Here is a 19,692-nt window from a genome sequence, read left to right as displayed (position 1 = left end):
GGATCCCACTCCCATAATGTCTTCTATTTATGTTCAATCTTTTCTTCTCCTGTTAGAAATATAACGCTGAAGTTCCTCCCACACACGTTCAAAATCATTGCTGCAGTGAACCTAAGTTTCTTCAGCGATAATTGCTGCAGATGTGTGGAATTAAAAAATAAAATAAAACCATCCTGAAATAGATTTAATCAGAATATAATCCTAACCAACTTCGTGTTCTCCCGGGTTGTCTGAGATCTCGACAGCATACAGCTTTAGACCTTGGTGGCTTTTTCCAATGTTGTAAATTCTCGTGATATTCGGACACATTTCATTCACAACTTTCATCAACTGTCAAAGAAAAAATGATGCACTTATGTATATTTTATATATATGTACTAAATATATATATACACACAATATTGATTATAATTCATTCAAGGTTTAGATGAGTCTATGATCCAAAACTGGATGTAGGGAAAAGATACTATATTCGTTTTACTTTTTCTGAGATGTTGAAACGAAAAGTTGAAGCTGAAAACAAAATTGTTGAAAAATCAATTTTGGAGACTGTTATAGGTCTGCTGGCTCAGAACCAAACTTTCATTCAGCTAGAACAAGTATAACAGTCTGCTAGAACAGGACTGTGTGGGTGAAGTTCAAAATCCTTCTTACATCTGACATTATTTAAATTAAGGATCTGAGAGGAGGAACAGTCATAATAAAAATAAATAAAAATAATAATACTTTGCACTCCTGGATATAGCACTTGACATTTTCAGAGCCCTAACAATAATTACGTAAATAATCCTCTCAACACTCCTGTGAGATAGGTAAATATAATAATTACTTCCTTTTTTTACAATGGGGTCTGAGACACAGTGAGTTAGTGGTGAGTTGTGACTGGAATGTAGGGGTTCCAGGCCCCTAGTCAAATATTCAGTCCAGTAGAAGATACCTCCAGAAGCATTGTACCCCTGATCTCATACTGGGGTTCTGGTTATGTAAGAGGGAAGAACATCACCTGTTGAATCATTTTAAAACATTTTTGAAGCATTTTGATTTTATCTGGAGGCCTCCACCTGAGTACAGACCAAGTCCAACTCTGCTTAGATTACAGTATGAAATCTGTGGTAGGATCGCAGCATGAATTGATATCGATGTGGAAAGAATAGCAAGATAAGCCTCATCTGAAAGGGGGAGAGCATGCTACATAACCTGAACTGTCCCCACTGTGTGCAGACATACAGGAAAGAATGGGAAATTTCTCATCTTTCATCAATATGTCATTGAACCTTAAAACTTTTCAGAGGTTTGGGTTAAGTATCTGTAGCAAGGCCAGTCAACATGCTACTACATGTGACATTGCCTGGCTCAAGTTAGCATCAGATATGTGCATGGCTTGTGAGATTAACATAGTTTTTATATGGGGTAATATTTCTCTGGCTTGGTGGTGTTTTTTTTCATGCACATCTGTAAATTCAAAGATTTATAGGTGAGTATGCAGTTAATGTACATGACATTCAAACCTGCTGAACTGATAGGTACTGTAATGTCTGTCTTGTTGCAAATTAACTGTATGTCAGTGTTATACACCAAATACTGCTTGACCATTAGTGACAACTGAGTTCAATTTTTGTACCCCCGGATAAGTATCAGTTGGATTAAAAGAAACAAATGTGCGAGTTCAAAGCACGAGGTCCTAATAAGAAATAATAGAAAACAGTTTTGAATTATAAGAAGGGCCTTGATTTTGTTGCATTGATTTTGTTCACTGGAAAGGATTATTTAAAGAAATAAAGATTTTACTGTAAATTGGAATCCTAGGGAATAAGAATTAGACAATCATTTCTTTACTAGATTTTACATACCCTACTGAGCAAGTATTGTAGCATAACATAACTTTGTTCGCACAGCATTAATTTAGAAACAATACTGGATGGCAACAGGGCTGACGATTTTAGGAACGCAATAATTAGATATGTCCAATACCCAGGCTCCAATTTAGCAAATCTAAGGGGAAAACACAATTCACATTGGTGAAAACATCACCAAAATTCCACCCACAAAAGAGTGCAGTTCTATATATAATCACATTGCAAATAGACTAAATGATGTGATATTTTTGTACATTCTCTAAACATACAGACCAATTTTACAAATAAAAGAACAACTTTCTTCAGCAATATAAAGTCCATCCTCATCTGGAAATTGCAATGCAGAATGACACTCCCACCATCTTAATTTAAGACAAATTCCTTTATTACTATCATCATCATCATCACCACCACCACCACCGTTAATGTTTTGATATCACAGTAGCTTCTAAATGCCTCAGCTAGGTCAGGACCCCATCATTGTAGGTGCTGTATAAACAATTAGCAAAACACAAGACTGTCACTGCCTCCAAGGGCTTATCATCTAAAAGATATAGAGGGTGGATGAAACAATGATAGCAGGGGAGGAAGGGAGGATGAGTTACCAGTAATAAGAGCATGTGAATCCATAGGCTAGCTGTGTGCACAACTTGTAGGTGTAATAAGCTTATTAGTAACACTAATATTGGCTCACCTACCTATCTTGGCACAGACATCAATTTTTCTTTGTTTGAGGATATCCGGTCAGCAGTTTTTGGGGACCCTATTATGCAAGTTCCTGTTTAAGTATGAGTTTACATTTGAAGGGTCACTTTTTGATAATTAAAGTGAAAAATAATTATAAGGAACTTCCCTTACCCATAATGAATGGAATAAAACTAGAACCATTTTTTGATTAATCATGACCTCCCTATCACTTTTCTCTCCCCAATCCCATCGTCCTCCTTTTCCCACTCCTCTATTTTTTTCATTTATTCTTTAATTTGGTCTTACTTTGTATATTGGTAACTCATTATCCTCTGTTCTAATCATTTAGAATATATCACCTGAATATGTTTGTTATTCCAACTAAAAATGCATATTTAAAATTAGAATAATTTTTAAAACTTTCCAATATTTTGGTTAAGTGACTGTTCTTCTGATGGTAGTCTCAAAATTCATGGTCAAAAGGACACTGGACCAGAAACATGTATTTACTGCGCAAAGCAAATCATTTTTATCTTGAATTATCTACCATACAAAGCCAAATGAGTAAAATGTATAGCCATTGTGAAACATGAAAGGAGCTCTATTATAGCAGGATGGAATTCCCTTTCTCTAATTTATAGATAATGAAATGAAAAAATGTATTTGACTCATAGCTATCCATATCAGTTCTTACTTAGGCTTTGATTCTGCAAAAAACTCCACATGGGCAGAGCCTTGCACCATTTTCCATTTCCATGTGGGAACAGGCCTCTGAGCAATGCAGAGCCCCTTGAAGGACTAGGGGAAGAGAGCTGAAGCATCTCAAACATGCCTATCACTATAGTATCTTGGGCTCCAAATCAGGAAAGCACTTAAGAACTTAAGTTTATTCTTATTCAACAGAGCACCGTAAGCTGATCCAGACCTATTGGAGTCAATGGGAATATTTCTACTAACTTCAGTATGCCTTGGGATCAGGCCTTTGAACTGGGGACTGAAATCAATAGGAATATTTCCATTACTTTAATGAACAACATGCTTAATTTTTGAATTGGGCCTAGGTGTATCATGCATTACATTTTTTCATTATCTCTTAGTATTCTAACAGAGCCCAGCAGTGCAGGTATAATGAAGATAAAAAGAAAAGGAGTACTTGTGGCACCTTAGAGACTAACCAATTTATTTGAGCATGAGCTTTCGTGAGCTACAGCTCACTTCATCAGATACATACCGTGGAAACTGCAGCAGACTTTATATATACACAGAGAATATGAAACAATACCTCCTCCCACCCCACTGTCCTGCTGGTAATAGCTTATCTAAAGTAATCGTCAGGTTAGGCCATTTCCAGCACAAATCCAGGTTTTCTCACCCTCCACCCCCCCACACAAATGGGGGGGTGGAGGGTGAGAAAACCTGGATTTGTGCTGGAAATGGCCTAACCTGACGATTACTTTAGATAAGCTATTACCAGCAGGACAGTGGGGTGGGAGGAGGTATTGTTTCATATTCTCTGTGCATATATAAAGTCTGCTGCAGTTTCCACGGTATGTATCTGATGAAGTGAGCTGTAGCTCACGAAAGCTCATGCTCAAATAAATTGGTTAGTCTCTAAGGTGCCACAAGTACTCCTTTTCTTTTTGCGAATACAGACTAACACGGCTGTTACTCTGAAACCTGTCATAATGAAGATAGTTCATGTTTCCATATAAACTCAAATGTTAAGGAGTTTATAAACTGGGAATAAAAATTCAGTCTATATTTAAACGTGGAGCACATGACGCTAATTGTGGAGTAACTTTTACAATTTTTTACTCTTAAAACTGAGTCAGCCCCTCACCGTGGAATTTTATAAAGAATAAACAGTGTTCCAAAATAATCCTCACAACCAAAGTATTCTGTGTTACTCTCTCTCCTTAACAATTGCCATTGGCTCTTTGGCACTGCAAGGTCTTCCACGGATGGGGTAATGGTACTGAATAAGGGATATGAATGAACATGTTTTCATACTCCTTTTTCTTTCCTATCTACAATATAAATTGCACAATAGGCCATCTGAAAGCTCAGACAGCTTTTTCCTTCTGCCTGCACAAACTGTCAAAGACAATCTATGGTAATATGCAGTCTGAGTGTTATTAACAACCAGCAGGGTTATAAAGCATTTCCAGGAGCAATTTTGCTAATTGACAATTATTATTTGTTTGTAATCAGCAATTATTTACTCTATTAACACACTGGGAAAACTGCATAAATTCTGCCCATTGGACTGGGCTCTGAGGATGTGATTCTCCCCTTCTCACACAAAGGGAATCTGTTTTGAGTCCAGAACTAACTGGCCACCCAATCTTTGAGGAAGGAGTAGGACTGCAATACAGCTCAGCTGAAAATGCTCTTCTGGCCTATGGACTTGAATAGTGACCACTGCCATTTCATGCACTCTATGAAGGGGTTCTGGACCACTGGATCCACTGAGGGACCAGTCCTGTGGTTCCTTCCCAGGCCTAAGTACAGAGCCCCTTCATTCACTGGACTTTTGGGGGCTAATGCAGAAACCACCTCAGTTGTATCTGAGGGCTACAAGACTCTCGGAACAGCAGGACTGACCCTTTCCACACAGCCCTAAGGTGGGGCTAAGGGGGTGTGGTGGACTTTGCTCTGAGCCTCCAGACCTGGTTGTATTTCACCCTCCAGTGGAGCTGTTCTATTGGTAACATGCACAGTCCTGCTGAATTCAGAGGAATTTTCAATATCATCATCATACCACCTCCATAATTAAAGATGGGCCTGAGCTGAAACACTGGATCAACTTTCTCAAAGTTCAGGGCTGCTCGGGGCCTTCTTCTCTCTCCCAGAGGATACAAGTAACTCCCACTGAAATCAGGTAATATTTTCCAGACAAAAATGAGGCCCTGAGCATTTGTTTTAGTCCATTATAGAGACAGGGCCCAGATTTGGGATCTGAACTTTTCTGAAGTTTAGGGATGTTTGGATTCCTGGTTTTGGTTCAGGACCCTCTCTCTTCACAATTCACAAAATGCTGTGAAAAATATTTGCTGGAAATAAAAAGTATCTACTCCCAAATCATCTGAAGTTTCATCTGCCTTGAGTGTAGTTAGGGGTTTGGTTTAGCAGAAGAGTTTTGCCTTAATGATCCTATTTGCAGGCATCCATGTGTGATCAAATGCCCATTCCCTAAATTATCCTGGGAAGTGCATTCTTTTTCAAATCATTCTAACATGCTCATGTACAAACATGAATGTAACATGAACATACTTTTTAGAGTGTAGGCTAAACCCCGCTCTCAGATGCATGGAGAATGTTCACACTGATTTCACAGAGAGCTTTGAATGAACTTGGGGTAAAATTCCCTGCCTTTTGTAAATAGCTTATGGATTGAAGCCTAGGATAGTGGTTCCCAAAATGTGGTCCATGAAGCACTTTCTGCCAGTCCCTCTCCAGTGTCTATGATAAACAACCAGAGTGGAAAACACATTCGTTATTTATCTCTTCTAACATGGTCAGAAGTGAAGTAGTTAACAAAGCTGTCATTAATAAATTGCACAGTGAACACATGGGGAAACCTACATGTCTCTTAAAGCTGTTGTGCCAGGCTGTCTGTTTAAAGACTCAAAGATAATGATTAAATTCTCTAGTGTCACCAAAGATATGTTGCAGTGATATTAGATCTCCTCCAATCATACCCTGAACCATCTGCCCAATGACAAGAGTGCTACAAAACAAGCTACTACGACATAGAAGCACACAACTTGAGAAAGCACGGCAAAGGACACAGATCACAGCTGTCCAGTTCACAGCCCTTACCATTGTTTAATCGCATCTTGATTTTCTCCTTATAGAAGAACTAGGGAAATAATTATTTTTTAAGCTGTTTTTCAAAGATATTTCAAACCTGACCAACCTGTCTTTGTGCAATTAGTATCTAAAATGCATTTACATTTATTGTTCTTGACACTAATTATGCCAATTAAGTTTCTACTTGTCTAACCTTTGTGCAAGAAATATAGGCCATGAAATCTCTAGTGAACTAAACGTGTGACTCAGAACACAATTGCTCAATAAAAATGAATGATGACTCATGCAGTATAAATACACTGAAGATTCAGCACTCAGATAATGATTCACATACTTCAAGTCCAAGCATATTATTTTTATATTTGAAGAGCAAGACAGGAAGAAATATTTTTTAGCACATCCCAGACCTATATCTGGGGTGATATAAATCTAGATTCCCCCCCCCCCCCCAACCCCGCACTTGAATTAAAGGAGATAATTAAGGATGGTGAGTCTAAAATTAGACTGACAGTATTAGCTTTCTTTTGGTTCATGGTCATTTACATAGTATGAGCCTTCTGGTACCTATCGTGATGTCCCTCATCCCGGAGTCAATTTTTATTTACATCTACAGCGGTATTAATCCCAAATAACTCCTTTGATTTCAGCTGAGTTACTGTAGATTTGCACTGGGGTAACCAAGTAAGGAATCTGACCCTGCCTCTCTGTTTTATTCATATGATCGCACAATACATTAAAATATGCCACAATTCTGTTACTCAAGAACTCTTGGTGCGCTATCAAGGAATGAGCATATTGCAATGTTCAGCACTCCAGATATTCACAAGAGCAGACTGTTGGAACAACATGCATGGGTACATGCCGCCACCACCACCGTGGAGAAACCTGTTAGGATTGGCTGGAAGGTTGACAAAGAAAGACACTGAAACTTTTAGCCATACATTACAGCATTTGTTTTTGTGACCAGATAGATTTTTTTCATCAAGAGACAAGTTTAAAAACACATTGACATTTCAAAGTCCTGTACATTAAATGCCAATTTTAAAGCTGCAAATGTCACATAAATGTTAAATGTAAAGTTTCAAAAGCCATTTTGATGTTATAAAGTCACTATAGCAATAGAAAGAAAAATCAAATCTTCTTTAGCATGCGGTGTTCATACCGATGTGAACTTACATAAATTTTAGAGTATAGCGCACCAATGCACAAATCCAGGTAAGACAGTATGTTCACAGCTGAAACTGTAACATGATAAAGCTCTGATTTGTAAATAATCTTTCCAGATTTACAATATTTTATTTTGTATATCTCTCCATAAAATACCTCCTTCAATGCATACAATTTTGCTTGTGACAAAGTGTAAATATCCTTCTCTTGCACCTTCCATTCATTACTCTTTGTTAATGTTTTCCCTGTGGCATTTGTGAGGAAAATGCTCAGCTTAAATAACTCCAAAATATTAGTACAAGTCCTTAAATATATATTTGTATAACAGATGTATAAACATGACACTGGATGGAAATATTAGCAGGCTGATCCACTGTCTATTGAAATCAATGAAAAGGCTCCTACTGACCTCAGAGAGCTCTGGATCTACCATATGGCCAAAACATGCATTGTTAGGAAAAATCCATGTGCCTTTTAAAGTAGGTTACCATAAAAAAATAAACTTGCTTTCTGAGGTCTAGAATTTATTTCCTGTAATGGTTTATAACACACCCCAACATTCTGCCCAAAAGTAACAAATAAAAAATATCAAGTTCTGTTGATGGACATTGAATTTCCTTTGTAAGCCCTCACAGAATAACTTGGCAGAGGCATTTTTGGAAAAGACTTATCTGCAGTTAGGATAGGTTTGGAAAACGCACAGTTCTCAACTGCCCATAAGTTCACCTTTCCCCTAGTATACTCTACAAAATCTAGGGGCCGACAGAGCTCAACTACCTAAAATAAGGACCCCAACACCCACGCCAACACCCACCACACATATACACATGCCAGAACTGAAATTGCATTCTCTGTGGCCTACCTGTCTCATTTCTTTGTAGTTGTGGTGTTTAAAATCAAGATCATCTGTGGTTGTCATTTCATTTCTTCTGTGATAATAATTATTTGGGTCTGAGAAAAGAAATTTTAAAAATTGCACATATTAATTAACCGTTCCCAAAGGGAAAGATGCCGAGCATGGAGAGAAAGCGTTTTACTCTGAATGCCACTCTCCTACTCACGTTTAATCAAGACTCTTTTAAGTAGCTGAAGTAAACAAACAGCAGCTTTGAAATATTACTAATTACCGTATAAATCAACTCATTAAACCCAATAGGACCAAGTAGGCAGCAAGCTTACGGTAACTGAGACATTTGTGCTGCATTAACAACTAAACTGTAATAGGAAAAGCAAAAAACACATTCTAATGCTTTGTAAAAGGGCAAAAGACACTAGAAAATGATCAAGGCATCAGTCTGATGGATTTAAGAAAGAATGGAAACACTACTTCAGAGGGAAAAGCGGCCCCAGCAAATGCTATGTTTCTACTAGAATAATTAGTTACTGTAGAGAACCAGTAGCTATTTGTTGTTATTGATGAGCATTTTTAGAGATTATGCACTGCCTGCAAAATATTGGGCCGAACAAATAATGGACCCATTTTTGGTAGTAAGAATTATTTCTAGTTAAGTATTTTCTTAAACTCACTGCATAATTTTTTGGGCTTTTTAATTTAAAATTAACAGACTGTTTTCTTTACCATGTGGATATAATTTATTCTGTGTGAGGTGTTCCATGAAAACATTTCTCAGAGGAAGGCAGGCCATCACATATCTAATTAAACCAACAAGATGACAATTAATAATTAGTGTCAAGTGAGAAGATGGAGGTGGAACAAAAACCTGTGCTTTCTTGCCTTTCCAGGAGAGTGCACTGGCAAGTCAGCAAAAGAAAATGGTTGGATGAGCAAACCAGTTAGGAAAAAATCAGAAACACTCCCAACTCCAGCTTTTACTCATTCCAAGCAGTGAACCTGAACCACCATTTCTGGACATTTCTGAAATGTTAACTGAGTTTTTCACCCACACCAGGGATTATTTTTCATTCTTATTCTGTTCTGCACTTTCATGTTCTAGTCTACATCAGCAGTGCTGAGATACTTTAAGAATTTGCTCTGGTGCTGTTGTTAGAACATAACTATGAAAGCTTCAGTAAAGCTTCCAAACCAAAGAGAGGCAATAAATGGGACCTCCCACTTCCACTGAAATCCCTGAAAATGAAAACACTCCTACAAAGGGAGTATTGGACCTCTGGCTCTACTTCTAAAATGTGCACAATCTAAGATCTCTTGTGAACAAACATTAACTCTATTGTCAGTCTGTTTTGACCATTGATGTTGCTGTTGCAGCAGGAATATAGATTAGGAAATTATAGAGCAAAATGCAGAAGACAAAAAACAAAACAACAACAAAAAAAACCCAACCAACCAAAAACCCACTCTCATCTGCTGTACATTAAGTCCACCTTGGCAACAACTGTTTACCATCATGCAAACAGAAAATAAGACCCCATGCAGCTAAAACCACTGGAGCATTTCAATTACGTATTCATTCCTGGCATCATTTCAAACAATCCCCCCCCCCCCACTACAGGAAAAAGACACCCTGAAAGTCTGTATGATTACAATGAATTCAAAAGAATGTATTGATTTTTTTCCACTGTCAACTTCCATTTAAGCCAGCACCACAGCTAATTTATAAACTGGCTGGCAAAGGTACTTTGAAAGAATAGTTTCTGATATCCTCCTACCTCTACCCCTCCCAAAGTGAAATTAGATTGGGTAAAATACAGAAATCAATTGCACTGGCAGGGGGATGGACACACGACCTTTTCCATCTCCAATTCTATAAAAGTATGTGTATGAGACAGAGAGGGAAAGAAATCATCTCCGCAATATCTAATTTCTTCTCAGCACAAGAACATTGAGGGGTTTCCATAAATCTAAACTACTTTTATAACACAAACACAAACACAAAGATGGGAGGGTGAAATCATCACTCTCAAAGAAACTAACATGACCAAATGATAAGGATTCTCTTTTTTTAATTCACAGAATTTGCACTCATCCTAATATCGCATTGTCTCAACTTCATCGTGACTTCTACAAAGTTGAACTTCTCATGGAGTTTGCTGTTTGAAACCTGTACTCACACTATAGTGCCAAAGAGCTTCTGCAGTTTGCTTTTTTGTTTGTCCTATTAGAAAAGTTGTCCTTTATAGAGTGCTCTGGCTGAGATGTTCAATGCAGTCTAAAAGATTTAGACATAACTCCTATTAAAATTAAAGGAAGATAGTGCCTAAATCCCTTAGACAGCTTTGAAAATCTCAGAATTACTGATTGGGGATGTGCACCCTGTTCCCAATGAATATGCACAAGTTTGACCTCTCTCCAGCGAATTAAACATATAATGGACATTAAACACATCTTGAAGAAATGTACAGACAGCCACTAGAATAAATCATGTTTCTTTTCACATGTTCTATTTCATTACATTTCTGAATGTTACCATGACACTTTAAATCAACAAGGAAATCACACTCTTTAGATATATTGGGCAGATTCTTCTCTCATTTCCACCACTATAAGTCAGGAGTAACTCCAGTTAATTCAATTGAATGACAATGGTGTAAAACCGGCATACACCAGAGAAGAATCAATAAGGTGACCATATTTCTCAAAGTAAAAATTGGACACCATGTGGGGCTGGCCCGAGCTGCTCACTTGAGCCCCCATACAGGTCTGTCCCAAGCCCCCCTCCCCGCAATCCCTGCACGGGGCTGACTCAAGTTGCCTGGTGTTGCCACTCGCCCGAGCTCTGCTGTGTGTGGCTAGTGCTGCCGCTCTCCCTCCCCGCCCCCCCCAAACATTCCTCCATACCCCATTAGAGGAGTATGCCCCACCTTTTTGGCAGAATTGGGCATTTGTCCTGTTTGCTCTTGCCAACTGGTCATCAGCCGGCAAGAGCAAACGGGACAAATGCCTAGTTTTGCCAAAAAGTCAGGACGTCCGGGACAGGGGTTAAAAAGGGACTGTCCCAGCCAAAATGAGATGTATAGTCACCCTAAGAATTGAGGCACCACTCCACAGCCATCCTCTTTCAAAAGTTTTCTTTTAACTGTTAATAATAAGCATGTTTAAAGTTTATTCTGATTCTAGAAATGTTACGGTTTCTAGCAGCTTTCCCCATTCTAAGAATAGGGAGTACTTGCTCATAACAATATTTTATGTAACAATGAAAAGGTGGAAGGAACCATTCTGAGGGTAACTATTATATTAGTCTGTGCTGATATACATCTCCCTTGGTGAATATATAGGGATATACTACATAGACTACACCCAAGTCCTATTGAATTTAGACTTATTTTGATGCAGCCCTTACGTAGGCAAAAATTTCCAGAAAAGCTCATTTGAATTTGCCTAAGTAAAAACTTCAGGCTTTGGCTCCACAAGGATAAAATTAAAACACAAAGGGCCAGATTGTGACCCCACAGTGAGCAGTTACTCTCATAAGTAATCCCACTGAAGTCATTGGAACTGCTTGTGTAGATGACTGCTCATCAGTAGGGTATGGGTTTGAGTTATAATATGGCACATAGTGAATCCACTGGTAGACTTAAGAAACAAACAATCGAGCAAGAAATGTTCTGTGACTGTTTCAAGCTACTGAATGAAGCAACCACTGCAAAAGAGAACATGCCATCAAACAGGTTATACACTTGTACTTATGGTAGTTTAAGTTATTTTTACCTCTTGGATCAACTTGCAAGAATTCTGAAAATTATATCATGCAATGAATTTATTCTATTAAAAGAATCATCTATTGGGGTGATCATTCTCTGACATAGTAAATAGACAAAAACCTCAATTTAATTTTTGTCTCCTCCAATATTTGGGTATTTTTGATCATATCCAGCTTCTTTCTGCTTTATTACAGAGCCAGAAGGGTACCCAGAAGTCACCTACTACAAGACATGCCCAACAAAGAAAATCACAGAACGCCACTAGCCATCACCTACAGCCCCCAACTCAAACCTCTCCAGCGCATCATCAAGGATCTGCAACCTATCCTGAAGGACAATCCCTCACTCTCACAGACCCTGGGAGACAGGCCAGTCCTTGCTTACAGACAACCCCTGAAACCTGAAGCAAATACTCACCAGCAACTACACACCACCCAACAAAACCACTAACCTAGGAACCAATCCCTGCAACAAACCCCATTGCCAACTCTGTCCACATATCTATTCAAGAGACACCATCATAGGACCTAATCACATCAGCCACACCATCAGGGGCTCGTTCACCTGCACATCTACCAATGTGATATATGCCATCATGTGCCAGCAATGCCCCTCTGCCATGCACATTGGCCAAACCAGACAGTCTCTATGCAAAAGAATAAATGGACACAAATCAGACATCAAGAATTTGTAACATTCAAAAACCAGTAGGAGAACACTTTAATCTCCCTGGACACTCAATAATAGACTTAAATGTGGCAATTCTTCAACAAAAAAACTTCAGAAACAGACTCCAACGAGAAACTGCAGAACTGGAATTAATTTGCAAACTGGACACCATCAAATTAGGCCTTAATAAAAACTGGGAGTGGATGGGTCACTACAAAAGAAATTTTCCCTCTGCTGATACTCACGCCTTCTTGTCAACTGCTGGAAATGGGCCACCTTGATTGCATTGGCCTCGTTAGCACTACAAAAATAATTTTCCCTCCCTTGGCATTCACCAACTTCTTGTCAGCTGTTGATAGAGTGACCAGATGTCCTGTTTTTGGGGACTTTTTCTTATATAGGCACCAATTACCCCCCACACTGCCTGTCCTGGTTTTTCACAGTTGCTATCTGGTAACCCTAACTGTTGAGAATAGGCCAATTCCACCTTAATTGAATTGGTTCGTTTGCACTAACCCCCACTTGGTAAGGCAACTCCCATCTTTTCATGTGCTATAATATATATTCTTCTTACTGTATTTTTCACTCTATGCATCTGATGAAGTGGGTTTTAGCCCACAAAAGCTTATGCCCAAATAAATTTGTTAGTCTCTAAGGTGCCACAAGGACTCTTCGTTATTTTTGCTGATAGACTAACATGACTACCACTCTGAAACCTTTTTGCTTTATGTTACCTTTGAGAAAAGACTGGAAGGAAAAGCACATCTATCCCTCTGAGGCAACTGCAAAAAGATTGTATGCGTCAGTCTGTATCTGTCTAAGTAGCAACATTTTTGGAAACCAGGGAGGAAATTAAATAACCAGTGCCGCCTTCATCACCTTTCTCTTCTGCTAGTGACTGTTGTACCATCCTCCTGCTGCAGGAAAGACTTTTTGCATCTTTCCATCTACACATAAACATGCCTTGTCCTCAGTAAAACAGGAAATCACTTGATATGTCTGCTGAGCCAGCACCTCCATGGGTGTGTAATATGTTTGTAGAGTTTTCAGTAGGGATAATGGATAGTTTAATCCTCCCTCTAGCAAGAGGGGCTGATCAAAAGTATCCTACACAAAAATACACAATACACAAAAATGCATATTATGAGTATTACATGAATATTTTTATGATAAATATGAGAGCAATCTTAAAAGATTCAGTTCAGATAATCATTCCCCACTTTGGTCTTAAATCAGACTTCAGATCTTATAAGGAAAGATTTTCTCATGAGTTTTCCAGTGCTGTATACTGTAGTTTCCAGTCCTGGCTATTTCCAGGAAATGCATAAAATGGTAAACATATTTTCAAGGTAGCTAAACTTTTTAGCATCTCCTGAATGTTTGGTTTGAGCTTTGAATGAAGATATGTGTTGGTTCTTATTTTGTCTAAATTGGCCCCACAGCCCGAGAGTTAAAAATCTTTCTTCCAGTGATTATCCTTCCTCTGTAAATTAGTGCTCATCACATTTGAAAATCAGGTTACTTATTAGGAACTCAAAGAAGTACTTAAAAGGAAAAATTCAAGCTCTTATTATTCAAGTTCTTGGCCTTAGGCACCTAAATAAGTTTCTTGATTTCAACCCCCAATTGCCGTAAGCACGAATAAACTTTTTTTATGGAATATAATGGGAGGCATGAGGATATTCAACACTTCTAGAAATCAGGAAACATAATTAGGTGCTTAGGTAAGGATTTAAAGGTAGGATTTTCAAATGCACCGAGGCCTACCGCTGCTTCCAGTGAAACCAGTTCAGAGTTACACCTCTTGTAATCTTTAGCCTAGTGGTTATGGCATTCACATGGGATTCTGAAAATGTTCAGATGTTGTTCCACCCAGTCCAATTGCCTACTGTATAAATCCCCATCAAAATCCTAACCCTTTTCAAACATTCAAAAAATAAACAACCCTCGATATTTAATGTGTATTTTTCACCGGCTATGATACTGCCTGCCTTAATGCCAAAGACAGACAAAAACAGCCACTGCATAGAATGGCTCCCATGAACAACTAACATGCAGAAACATGGATATAAGTAAGGACCTGAAACTGCTTCCATTCTAATCCAAGGTGAAAAGGAAATCAGAACTTGGTCACTTCAACCCAAGTGAAGGTGAGCTTGTGGTTACAATGGGTCATATTCTGATCTCAGTTACATCATTATCAATTATTGTAACCCACTGAAGTCAAATGAGTTACTGTGAACTATCTCATGATGGGAGAGCAGAATTTGACCTGTCAATTGTAGTTTTTCCAGTATTTATAACATAGTTATTATATTTCTAAAAACATTTACTTTCCAAAGAACCACATTTTGCCTCTTTTCTTCTTTGGCTTGAATAAAGCAAATGCAGTTTTACAGAATTCAAAATAAACGGTGGTAAGAACTTTCCACCTTTCCTGTAGCACATGTTGCTCTCCAGCATGGTGTCAGTGTCCTCCTCATTATCCCATGGTCAACACTATGCTTGTCCCTCCTGTGCAGTTGCTTCTGGTTCCATGGTAATAATAAGAGCTTCTCATTTACTTCTGTCTGACATCCAGTATTGTAAAGAATGTGCCTATAGACACGCTAACCAAAGCCACATGGAATATACTTCAAATGGAAATCTGAGGTGCTCATTACTCTCTGCTAGTCACCGGGTTCTTTCTGCTGTACTTTCAATCAGTGGGATGACCCTACATCAACAGTGGAAGTGGAGACAGCAAGTCTCAGAACAGGAGCAGTTAAAGTAGTATTGATAAGCTCTGGAAAGGCAGTTCTCTTTATGTTTCTAGTATTTCTGAAAATACTATTCATAGCCCCCCTCCCCATAAAAAAAAAGGAAGAGCTATCCCCAAAATACCAGAATTTAAGTTCAAAGAAAAAAGCAGATGAAAAATTTAAAATGAGGAGTTGAAACCTGTAGAAAAGACTGGAACAAACAGATCTACATATATATATATACCCACATACAAGTATCTGTATATAAGCCTGATACTAGGTTACGTTATGATAACCCATAACTGAGATGTAAGCTTGAGGCATTGTGAAATTTTGAACGTTCTTTTTCTGGAATGGCTTTGACTTAGTTTCCACCTTGTATGTGGTACCTAGTGAGGCACTAGATATTTTTTGCATGAGTATGATTAATGAAATATCTAACATTTAAAAGATCTTTTGTTGGCTTTCGGGATGTGTGACTTCCACAGTCTTAAAGGAAAATGAAATCATTTGCCAACATTTAAAATTAACCAAGAGTTGGTAAATTTTAAATCCAGGTTGGGTTTTCCCCCCTAAAAGATATGCTCTAGTCCAAACATAGCTATCAGACCTGAAGCAGGAATTTATTCAGGGAAGTCCTTCAGTCTATCTTATGCAGGAAGTCAGACTAGATGATCACAGTGGTCCATTCTGGCCTTAAAATCTGTGACTCTAGGCAATTCACAAGTAAGCCTTTCAATGCATCATTCTATTAACACTGGTACATGTGCACTCAATAAGGTTTATGAATCTGCACCTCAGCTTGAACATAAGAGAAATCCCTCATTAGATCAGATGTGTAATTTTGGTTTATTAATAATGTCCATGTGACAAGATCAGGCCAGATGGCTACAGGAGAGTGATAGAAGGCAGATATATTAGCCCCAGATTAAGTAGTTCCCTTTTCCCTGGATAAGTAACAGGGAAGGTTACAGAACAATCAGGAACTTTCTGGAAACAATTAAGGCAGACAGGCTGATTAGAACACCTGCAGCCAATCAAGAAGCTGCTAGAATCAATTAAGACAGGCAGGCTAATCAGGGTACCTGGGTTTTAAAAGGAGCTCACCTTAGTTTGTGAGGTATGTGCGAGGAACTGGGAGCAAGAGGCGCAAGAAGCTGAGAGTGAGAAGGCATACTACTGGAAGACTGAGAAGTACAAGCATTATCAGACATCAGGAGGAAGGTCCTGTGGTGAGAATAAAGAAGGTGTTGGGAGGAGGCCATGGGGAAGTAGCCCAGGGAGTTGTAGCTGTAACGCAGCTGTTACAGGAGCCACTGTAGACAGCTGCAATCCACAGGGCCCTTGGCTGGAGCCTGGAGAAGAGGGCGGGCCCGGGTTCCCCCTATCCCCCGCAACTCCCTACTTGATACTGGAGGAGTTGACCTGGATTGTGGGTTCCACCAGAGGGGAAGGTCTCTGGCCTGTTGCCTGATCCACTAGGTGGATCAGCAGAGACTGCGGGGATTGTTCTTCTTCCTTTTCCCCATGCTGCCCAGTGATGAGGCTAACTGAGTGAACGGCAGATTTGAGCCATGAAAGTGGCCAAACTGAGGGCTGCCATGAACCTCTGAGGCGAGCAACTCCGCCAATAAGCACAGGACCCATCAAGGCAGAGGAGGAACTTTGTCACAGTCCGTTATAAATATCTTTTTGTTGCAATTGAATAGAATTACACTGACACTATCACTGTAGCTGGGTAAAATGAATTTCTGTTACCTTTTACACAACTTTGATTGCCCATTCAAGAGAAAGCTATTAATGCCAGGATAGGCTTTAGGACTCCTTCCGAGCTGAGTAATGTGGTCTTGGCAAAGTTTGTGGGCAATCCTGCCAATTGTAATGGAGAACTGTGCTTACCTGGCAGGGGGCAGCCTAAGATTTCCAGTCTCATACAGATGCTCCCTTCTTCGTACCATGACCGAGGGTTTATACGGATATAACGTGCAACAATTGGTACTGGCAGTTCATTGAGTACCGGGATCTCTTTCTCGCTGTTTCCTTCAAAAATCTATTCAGATTCAAACATACAAAAACGTCAAGTTCAGTTCACATGACTCTCCAAAACTTTGGTAAAACATCTGGAACTAGATCCAACTTAAAGGTGGAATGAGATTGTGCCCTGATAGGTAGGTGAGGGGAACCCAGAAATAATTGCTTTTCAGGGAGAATACGCTCTCAGCTCAATTATTAGTGGGCCAGAGGAAAAGGGGAGTGTCACAGCCCCATCTTCTCCAGAGCCTCTCTCAAATAATGTGCACTCTGCAGGCATCCTCATCTGCTGTAAATCAGTGTAGTTCAACTTACATCAATGGATTTACACCAGCTAAGGATCTGGCCCATGGAGGGGACACTGTATCTGATCTATCCCCTCCTGTGTGCAAGGAGTGGGAGGGGGCCAGTTCTTCAAAATAATACATGGTACCCTGCAGATCTGATACCCTGCTGATCTACAGTGCAGAGTGGGTCAGGGATGGCAGAGCTGGGGCAGGAGCACTCAGACAATGAGAAGGACTAGGGGGATACATACATCATTCCCCTTTCAGCCTCACAGAGCCTCTCAAGAAGATATATTACTACGTGGCATATCAAAAGTCAATATGATTCTTTTTTTCCCCAAGTAATGCTTTCCCACTATTCCTTGTGGCTCTCCTGTTCTGTGGTACTCACCATATCTCCAGATCCATTTTTGACAGTGATCCATGCGTGACTGTCATTGCTCACCATTACTTTATAAGATGTCACCCAGTCACTCCTAGACAGAAGGCAAAGGGTTTTGTTGTTTGTTGTGGTATATTTTTTTTTGTAAATTGATGCAAGTGTGTTTAATATAGCAACACTCCATAAACCTGCTAATTATGGAAATCCCAATTGGCAAAGTAATGTCAGCACTTGGCTGGTGAACTGAAATGCAGAGCTGGTTTTGGCAGATGATTTAAAAACCTAAGAAGATGGAAATGAACAGCACAACCAAGATAATGTTCTGGGTTTCCAGGAAGAGGATCAGCCTTCTCCTTCCCCCAATGTCTAAACACATTCTAGCACATTTGATGGTTAATCCAGACCATATGCATCAACTCCAGAGAATTTGCATTATCCATGAATGTTGCCCACCCCAGCCACAAAACATTTATAATTCCTATCATTACTGTCAGTGAGGATGAAAAAGTATATAAAGACTCTAGGAGTAAAATCCCCTGAATTTTAAGCAACAGCATTTCCATTCAGTGGCTCATCCTACTTCTAATTATAGGCTGTTTCCATTTCTAGGTGCAAAAATTAGAGGTGCATGAATCCTGAAAAGTTTGGTGTTTTAAGAAGGGGCATTTGAACTGAACCCTGAAGTTGGGTTCATAGCAGATGGAAAGGAACCAAACTTTCCAGTTCACAAAAAAGTATCTTACTGAATACCCAGCAGGATGGGGACCTAGCCAAGTGGGGATTTTGGGCACTACTGCAATATGAATAAAAAACAGAAATAATATGGTCCAAACTCCATAGACTTGTACTTTTAAGGAGCCCTCCCCTCCACATCACCTGCAGCCAGACTCTCTCTACTTCTAATAGCCAGCCACAGGCCAGGACCTCCCATTCTTACCTTATGGCCCTTGTCTTACTCAGCTAATCAGGGGTTTACAGAGGAGTAAGAAGCCACCGCCTCTATACTCAAGTGAATCAGACCTATCCAGATCCTGTGGTCAATCTGATATGAAGCACAGCCCCTATTCTCTGGTACTCCCTACTGTGAGTGGAGTGGAGATAGTAGAGGGGGGTAGGGAAAGGGTGAAGTATTGGCTCCAACCCCCCTACTAGAGGGGCTAGTCAGGAAGGAAGGAAGCAAGCTACACCCTTTGAAGGGCAGCAGCCACTTATTTCCTTCCCAGCGCCTCCTTCCTGGGTTCAAGAGCCAATGTGGATCAGGGAAGGAATCGTCTCCCAGAGACGTATGTCTGAGTCACAGTGCCTGGCTGGGGTTATGTCTGGGATGATGTAGCTCATGCAGCTCCTTTACCTGGGGCTAAAGTCATAATTTAGCCCCTAGCTAATTCTAGGAAGTACTATGGTTTGTTGGTGGGCAGTAAGGGAGGCAGGGTGGCATG

General features: G+C 39.6%; 1 protein-coding gene across 1 annotated transcript in view; it reads right to left on the bottom strand.

Annotated features, from left to right (window-relative positions):
- The window catches only part of CPXM2 (carboxypeptidase X, M14 family member 2), a 102,725-nt gene that overhangs the window by 21,520 nt on the left and 61,513 nt on the right, over positions 1–19,692 (bottom strand). Inside the window, exons 5-8 of the mRNA XM_077821871.1 lie at positions 18,263–18,347; positions 17,453–17,603; positions 8,386–8,474; positions 207–330 (exon numbers count right to left, since the gene is read on the bottom strand). Coding sequence (XP_077677997.1) covers positions 207–330; positions 8,386–8,474; positions 17,453–17,603; positions 18,263–18,347 — 449 coding nt within the window. The remainder of the gene's footprint in view (positions 1–206; positions 331–8,385; positions 8,475–17,452; positions 17,604–18,262; positions 18,348–19,692) is intronic.

This window comes from Eretmochelys imbricata, chromosome 7 (assembly GCF_965152235.1).
Source record: "Eretmochelys imbricata isolate rEreImb1 chromosome 7, rEreImb1.hap1, whole genome shotgun sequence".
In the NCBI taxonomy this organism is placed as follows: Eukaryota; Metazoa; Chordata; order Testudines; family Cheloniidae; genus Eretmochelys; species Eretmochelys imbricata.
Note: the sequence above shows the minus strand (reverse complement) of the source record. Positions and strands in the feature narration are given on the sequence as shown.